General features: G+C 31.8%; 1 protein-coding gene across 1 annotated transcript in view; it reads right to left on the bottom strand.

Annotated features, from left to right (window-relative positions):
* LOC137651169 (protein O-mannosyl-transferase TMTC1-like) overlaps window positions 1-7,500 on the bottom strand; it is a 120,719-nt gene that overhangs the window by 27,651 nt on the left and 85,568 nt on the right. The window contains exons 6-8 of the mRNA XM_068384309.1: window positions 5,670-5,742; window positions 3,260-3,363; window positions 310-496 (exon numbers count right to left, since the gene is read on the bottom strand). Of these exons, the coding sequence (XP_068240410.1) occupies window positions 310-496; window positions 3,260-3,363; window positions 5,670-5,742 (364 nt within the window). The remainder of the gene's footprint in view (window positions 1-309; window positions 497-3,259; window positions 3,364-5,669; window positions 5,743-7,500) is intronic.

Genomic DNA, 7,500 nt, shown 5'->3' with positions numbered 1-7,500 from the left:
ATATATATATATATATATATGTAAATGTATATATATATACATATATATACATATATATATATATATATATATATATATATATATATATATATATATATAGAAAATATTAAGCATGAAGTTAATCATATTAGATTATGAATATGTCAATCATATCCAGATTTCAATTTGAATAATTCAGAAATATAATTATGTTTTATATAGTTTGATCCGAAATACCACAAGGTGAAAATACTACTCTCTCTCTCTCTCTCTCTCTCTCTCTCTCTCTCTCTCTCTCTCATGAGGAATGATCACACTGAATGATCTCACCTTCATAAAACAGCCTCGACTCAAAAGTCCAGCGATGATAACGTAGAAAACAACAGTCCCTATGTTTCTGACATCCGTCGGCGAAGTAATAAGAGGGATAGACCCCAGCTGCCAGTCGTGGGAGAGTCGCCATGGACATAGCATCAGCCAGGCGTTGAAAGCTGGCAGGTACAGGAATGTCAAGGTCCTGTTTAAAGAGGAAACAACAATTTGTTAGTATTATCAACTCGCTAACGAAGTTGGAAGGAGGTTATGTTTTCGCTCCTGCCTATGTGTTTGTAATTTGTGTGTGTGTGTTTGTTTGCGACAATTTGTTATTATTATCAACTCGCTAACGAAGTTGGAAGGAGGTTATGTTTTCGCTTCTGTTTGTGTGTTTGTAATTTGAGTGTGTGTGTGTGTGTTTGTTTGCGACAATTTGTTATCATTATCAACTCGCTAACGAAGTTGGAAGGAGGTTATGTTCTCGCTCCTGTTTGTGTGTTTGTAATTTGTGTGTGTGTGTGTGTGTGTGTTTGATTGCGACAATTTGTTATTATTATCAACTCGCTAACGAAGTTGGAAGGAGGTTATGTTTTCGCTCCTGTCTGTGTGTTTGTAATGTGTGTGTGTGTGTTTGTTTGCGACAATTTGTTATTATTATCAACTCGCTAACGAAGTTGGAAGGAGGTTATGTTTTCGCTCCTGTCTGTGTGTTTGTAATTTGTGTGTGTGTGTGTTTGTTTGCGACAATTTGTTATCATTATCAACTCGCTAACGAAGTTGGAAGGAGGTTATGTTTTCGCTCCTGTCTGTGTGTTTGTAATTTGTATGTGTGTGTTTGTTTGTGACAATTTGTTATCATTATTAACTCGCTAACGAAGTTGGAAGGAGGTTATGCTTTCGCTCCTGTTTGTGTGTTTGTAATTTGTGTGTGTGTTTCTTTGCGAAATGCTTCCTGACCACAATTTTAAAGTTTCTCCGTTTGAAGTCTCTGTGACAAAGATGTCCAAACTTATGGCTGATTACGGGAATTGGATTTTTGCTTGACCTTCGACCTTGACCTTGCAAAATGTAATCATTTCCAGCCTTTAACATAACAGTTAATCCCTGCAAGTTTCATTACTCAACGTAATAAAACTTACAGGGATTAACTGTAATGTAAAAAGCTGGAAATTATTAAAGTTGGGAAGGTTAAGGTTAAAGGTCAAGGTCACAGTCAAGCAAAATGTCCAATTCATGTAATCAGCCGTAAGTTTGAACATTGTTGTCACAGAGACTTCAAACTTGGTTCACATTTAAGTGTGTGAAAGTCCTGTTAATTAATACATGTTAAGGTCAAAGGTCAAGCAAAGGGTCAAGCAAAAGGTTGAGAAATAAGCTATGTCGGAGGTCTGCGCTCTACTGAGTACCCCTCTAGTTATTATTATAATCATTATTATTATTATTATTATTATTATTATTATTATTATTATTATTACAAGTTATAGAGTCTAATGTGATGGAAAATTTACGGTTATATTTATGCCTCATTATTTGGGTTCCAATGATGTTTCTGTTAATGACGGTGATGAATAATGAATGTTTGATCATGTAGCAAATATCTATTCACAATACAAATTTTACTTAATGAAGAGTGGCATGCAAATATTTATTATTGCTTTGTAAATGTTTTTCAAAGAGAAATATCAAGCATATGTCCAGTGTTCTTCGTATAGTAAAAAGAAAATGTCAGAAATAATTAGTGTTCTTTGTGGAGTCAAAGAAAAATATCGTGAGAATAATTAGTGTTGTTCAGTAAATATATTTTGAGGAAAATATCATGGAAATGTTCACTGTTCTTTGCACAAAAAAAAATATCGCGAAAATGATTTATTTTTCTCATTAAATGCCTTCAAGAAATTATATTAATAATTTCTTCATAAGTGTTATTTGAAAAAACAAAAACATGCACAAGTTTCTTGAGGAAAAAAAAAAAACAGTAAAAATATTCACTGTTCTTTGTAGTCAAACACAAATATCACGAAACTAATTTATTTTTCTCACTAAATGCCTTCAAGAAATTATATTAATTATGTCTTCATATGTGTTATTCAAAAACAATTAACAAGAACAAGTTTCTTATAGAAAATAAAAACAGTAAAGATATTCACTTTGTAGAGGAAAAGAAAAATGTCACGAAAATTACTTATTTTTCTCATTAAATGCCTTCAAGAAATTTTATCAATTAACTTCATAGGTATTATCGAAAATAAAATTAATATAGACAAGTTTATAACAAAAAAACAGTAAAAATATACAATTAACATGCACAAGTTTCTTATAGCAAAAAAAAGTTAAAAATATTCCCAATCTTTGTAAAGTCAAAGAAAAATATCACGAAAATGATTTATTTTTCTAATTAAATGACTTCAAGAAATTATATTAACCCTGCAAAGTGTTATTTGAAAAATTAACATTCACAAGTTTCTTGTAGAGAAAAAACCTAAAAGTAGTCAGTTCCTTGTAAAGTCGAAGAAAATTATCACAAAAATTATTTATCACAAAAAAAAAAAAAAAAAAAAAAAAAAAAAAAAAAAAAAAAAAAAAAAAAAAAAAAAACCCATGCACAAGTTTCTTGTAGAGAAAAAAAAAAAAAAAACATAAAAATAGTCAATTCCTTGTACAGTCAAAGAAAAATATCACAAAAATTATTTATCAATAATAAAAAAAAAAAAAGAAAAAAAAGGAAAAAAAAAACCATGCAGAAGTTTCTCGTAGAAAAAAAAACCTAAAAATAGTCAATTCCTTGTAAAGTCGAAGAAAAATATCACAAAAATTATTTATTAAAAAAAAAAAAAAGATAGAAAAACACCATGCACAAGATTCTTATAACTAAAAAAAACATGCACAAGTTTCTTACAAAAAAAAAAAAAAAAAAAAAAAAAAAAAAAAAAAAAACACAGTAAATGTTCATCTAATCAAGGCTTACCTCGTCAGGAGAGAGGAGGCGTATGCAGCTGGATTGTCCTGTTCGCTGAAGGTGGGAGACGACCCATGCAGCATCCACAATCGGAAGATCAGGATGACGCAGCCCTTTGGAAAGAGACCGACTTTGAATAGCACAAACAAATATAGTAACAAAGTAAGGTAGACCTTCAAAAATTCAAAGTTGCGGCAAATGTTTATATGTTGAACAGGCTGACATAAGTCTTTTTATAGTTTATATATGACATATCTGTTTTTGATATGGTTACTGTTTTTAAAATGATTTATTATTAATTTTTTCTCATCGTTTATTTATTTCCTTATTTCCTTTCCTTAATAGGCTATTTTTTCCATGTTGGAGACCTTGGGCTTATAGCATCTAGCTTTTCCAACTAGGGTTGTAGTTTGGATAATAATAATAATAATAATAATAATAATAATAATAATAATAATAATAATAATAATAATAATACTGCTAGATTTCAATACCCTATGTTAATTATTATGAAATTTACAGCTTATTTCTTCAGTGAATGATAAACCCAAGTGATACAATTTACATCAGATATTACTATTTGCAACTTGAGTCACAGATAAACAAAATTTGGATAGGAGGTACACTGTTTAAAACAGTAATTTTAATCGGAAATTCTCCGTAAGAAAAAACACTGTTCTCAGCCGTATTTCAGTAAAATACTGGTGACCGTAATCTTCTCCCTACTTTGTTATTAAATTCTACGGGTTGGTGACCGTAATATCTTTCGTTTACGTCAATATATCCGTTTTTAAAACGGCAAATGCCTGGCAACATTTATTCCAGGATTTTTACCGTTTTTAATGCAAATTTTTAACAGTAAATTGTAACAAAGATTTGATACGACTAAATATTGGAACGAAAATAAGATTACCTTTTCCTTACACTGTAAAAAATTTGCATAAAAAACAGTAAATTTCTGGCAACATTTATTGCAGGATTTTTACCGTTTTAATAACGGATATATTGACGCAAAGGAGTGATATTACGGTCACCAACCTGTAAAATATAGTAAGAAAGTAAGGTAAAATTACGGTTGAGAACAATATATTTTTACAGAAAATTACGAATTGAAATTGCCTTTTTTTTTTTTTTTTTTTATTTTACAGCAGTAATGGCCAGTCCTGACCATAAAATATCCATCCTATGAAATCATAGAATGACTTACATGTTATCTAAATCATTTATAAATAGACACAGCTATTGATCTTATTCTTCTTGTGACCTTCATAGATTCAGTGATTGGCGCTAGCTTGAAAAGGCCACTGGTTACACTGATGAAAATATCACATGGTGAAAGAATAAGATATTCCCTGAGTACAGAGTTAATCATATCTCTTGATACACTTTTACTTTAGGATACTGGACACTGCATGTACTGAAAATAGCTAAACAATATGTCTGTGACAGTGAATTTTTTTTTTCACTTTCACATGTCTGAATAATAATAAGATATTTCCTGAGTATAATCATAACTCTTGATACACTTTTACTTTAGGAGATTTTTCACTTTCACATCTCTGAATAATAATAAGATATTTCCTGAGTATAGAGTTAATCACATCTCTTAATACCTTTTTACTTTATAATACTGGACACTGCATATACAGAAAATAGCTTAACAAAATATCTGTGACAGTGAAATTTTTTTTCACTTTCACATGTCTGAATAATAATAAGATATTTCCTGAGTATAATCATATCTCTTGATAGACTTTTACTTTATAATACTGGACACTGCATATACAGAAAATAGCTTAACAAAATATCTGTGAAAGTGGAAAAATTTTCACTTTTACATGTCTGAATAATAATAAGATATTTCCTGAATACAGTTAATCATATCTCTTGATACACTTTTACTTTATAATACTGGACACTGCATATACTGAAAATAGCTTAACAAAATATCTGTGACAGTGAAATTTTTTTTTTTCACTTTTACATGTCTGGAATATGGTAAGATATTTCCATCGTAATGCTCAGGGGGGTGGGGTTGCTGAATGGTAAATAGACACTTCTAGGAATTCTAGAATTTATTGTGAGTCATAGTGTTCTAGTTATTATGTTTATTAAAATTCAGATTCCTGATTATGAAATACTATATGATGGTTCCAGTGTTGGCCTTATGTTCGAAAATTTTCCGAAATCTTATATAATTAGAAGAAATAACGAAATATTTGTTGATTTTAGTTGTCTTCGTAGTGAATTATATCTATTGATAAACTTTTACTTTAGGATACTGTTGACTGCATATACTGCAAATAGCTTAACAAAATATCTGTGACAGTGAAGAAATTTTCACTTTCACATGTCTATAAAACCTGGCAAGAGGGTTAGTGTTCTGACCTGTTTGTATGTTTATTGTTTATTTACTCACCATGAAACACAGCCAAAACATTCTTCGCAAAATCGCCTCTGCAATTTTATCTGGGGGATGCTTTTGAAAGATTCTGGAAATATAAACAAAATAAGACACTTACATTAGTGACAGAAGTTCAGTTTGGGATATATTCTGAAAATGTATTTTGAAAATAAGAGATCAATGAAATTGATAGGAAAACTAAATCCCTGACAGTGAATAATTCCATCCAAGACATTTTAAAGTTACACTTTCTGTATGGAATGGTAAATAATAATCTTTTACTTGTTGAAATTTTGGGAATGGATTGGGATTTTGGGAATGTATTGGAATTTTGGGATAGGATTTGGATTTTAGGAACAGATTGATTTTGGGAATAGATTGGAATTTTGGAACTGGATTGAAATATTGGGAATGGATTGGAATTTTGGGAATGGATTTGGATTTTGGGAATGGATTGGAATTTTGGGAGGGGATTGGAATTTGGGGATTTGATTGGAATATTGGGAATGGATTGATTTTGGGAATGGATTGGAATTTTGGAATTGGATTGGAATATTGGGAATGGATTGGGATTTTGGGAAAGGAATGAGATTTTGGGAATGGATTGGAATTTTAGGAATGGATTGGAATTTTGGGAATGGATTGTGATCTTGGGAATGTAATGGGATTTTGGGAATGGATTGAAATTTTGGGATTGGATTTGGATCTTGGGAATGGATTGATTTTGGGGATGGATTCGAATTTTGGGAATGGATTGGAATTTTGAGAATGGATTGTGATTTTGGGAATGTAATGGGATTTTGGGAATGGATTGAAATTTTGGGATTGGATTTGGATCTTGGGAATGGATTGATTTTGGGGATGGATTCGAATTTTGGAATTGGATTGTAATATTGGGAATGGATTGGGATTTTTGAAATGGAATGGCATTTTGGGAATGGATTGGAATTTTGGGAATGGATTGGAATATTGGGAATGGATTGGAATTTCGGGAAAGGATTGTGATTTTGGGAATGGATTGGGATTTTGGGAATGGAATGAGATTTTGGAAATGGGTTGGAATTTTGGGATTGGATTTGGATTTTGGGAATGGATTGATTTTGGGAATGGACTGGAATTTTGAAATTGGATTGGAATTTTGGGAATTGATGGGATTTTGGGAATGGAATGGGATTTTGGGAATGGATTGCGATTTTGGGAAGGGATTGGAATTTTGGGATTTGATTGGAATATCGGGGATGGATTGAAATTTGGGGAATGGATTGGGATTTTGGGAATGGATTGGAATTTTGGGGATGGATTAGTATTTTTGGAATGGATTGGAATTTTGGGAATGGGTTGGAATTTTGAGAATGGATTGGGATTTTAGGAATGGATTGGGATTTTGGGAATGGATTGGGATTTTGGGAATGGATTAGAATTTGGGGAATGGATTGGGGTTTGGGAATGGATTGGGATTTTGGGCACGGATTTTTGGAATTTGGGGAATGGATTGGGGTTTGGGAACTGATTGGGATTTTGGGAATGGATTGGAATTTTGGGAATGGATTAGAATTTGGGGAATGGATTGGGGTTTTGGGAATGGATTGGGATTTTGGTCATGGATTGGTGGAATTTGGGGAATGGATTGGGGTTTGGGAACTGATTGGGATTTTGGGAATGGATTGGAATTTTGGGAATGGATTAGAATTTGGGGAATGGATTGGGGTTTTGGGAATGGATTGGGATTTTGGTCATGGATTGGTGGAATTTGGGGAATGAATTGGGATTTTGGGAACAGATTGGGATTTTGGGAATGGATTGGAATTTTGGGAATGGATTAGAATTTGGGGAATGGATTGGGGTT

The sequence above is a fragment of the Palaemon carinicauda genome, chromosome 12 (genome assembly GCF_036898095.1).
Source record: "Palaemon carinicauda isolate YSFRI2023 chromosome 12, ASM3689809v2, whole genome shotgun sequence".
Classification (NCBI taxonomy): domain Eukaryota; kingdom Metazoa; phylum Arthropoda; class Malacostraca; order Decapoda; family Palaemonidae; genus Palaemon; species Palaemon carinicauda.
Note: the sequence above shows the minus strand (reverse complement) of the source record. Positions and strands in the feature narration are given on the sequence as shown.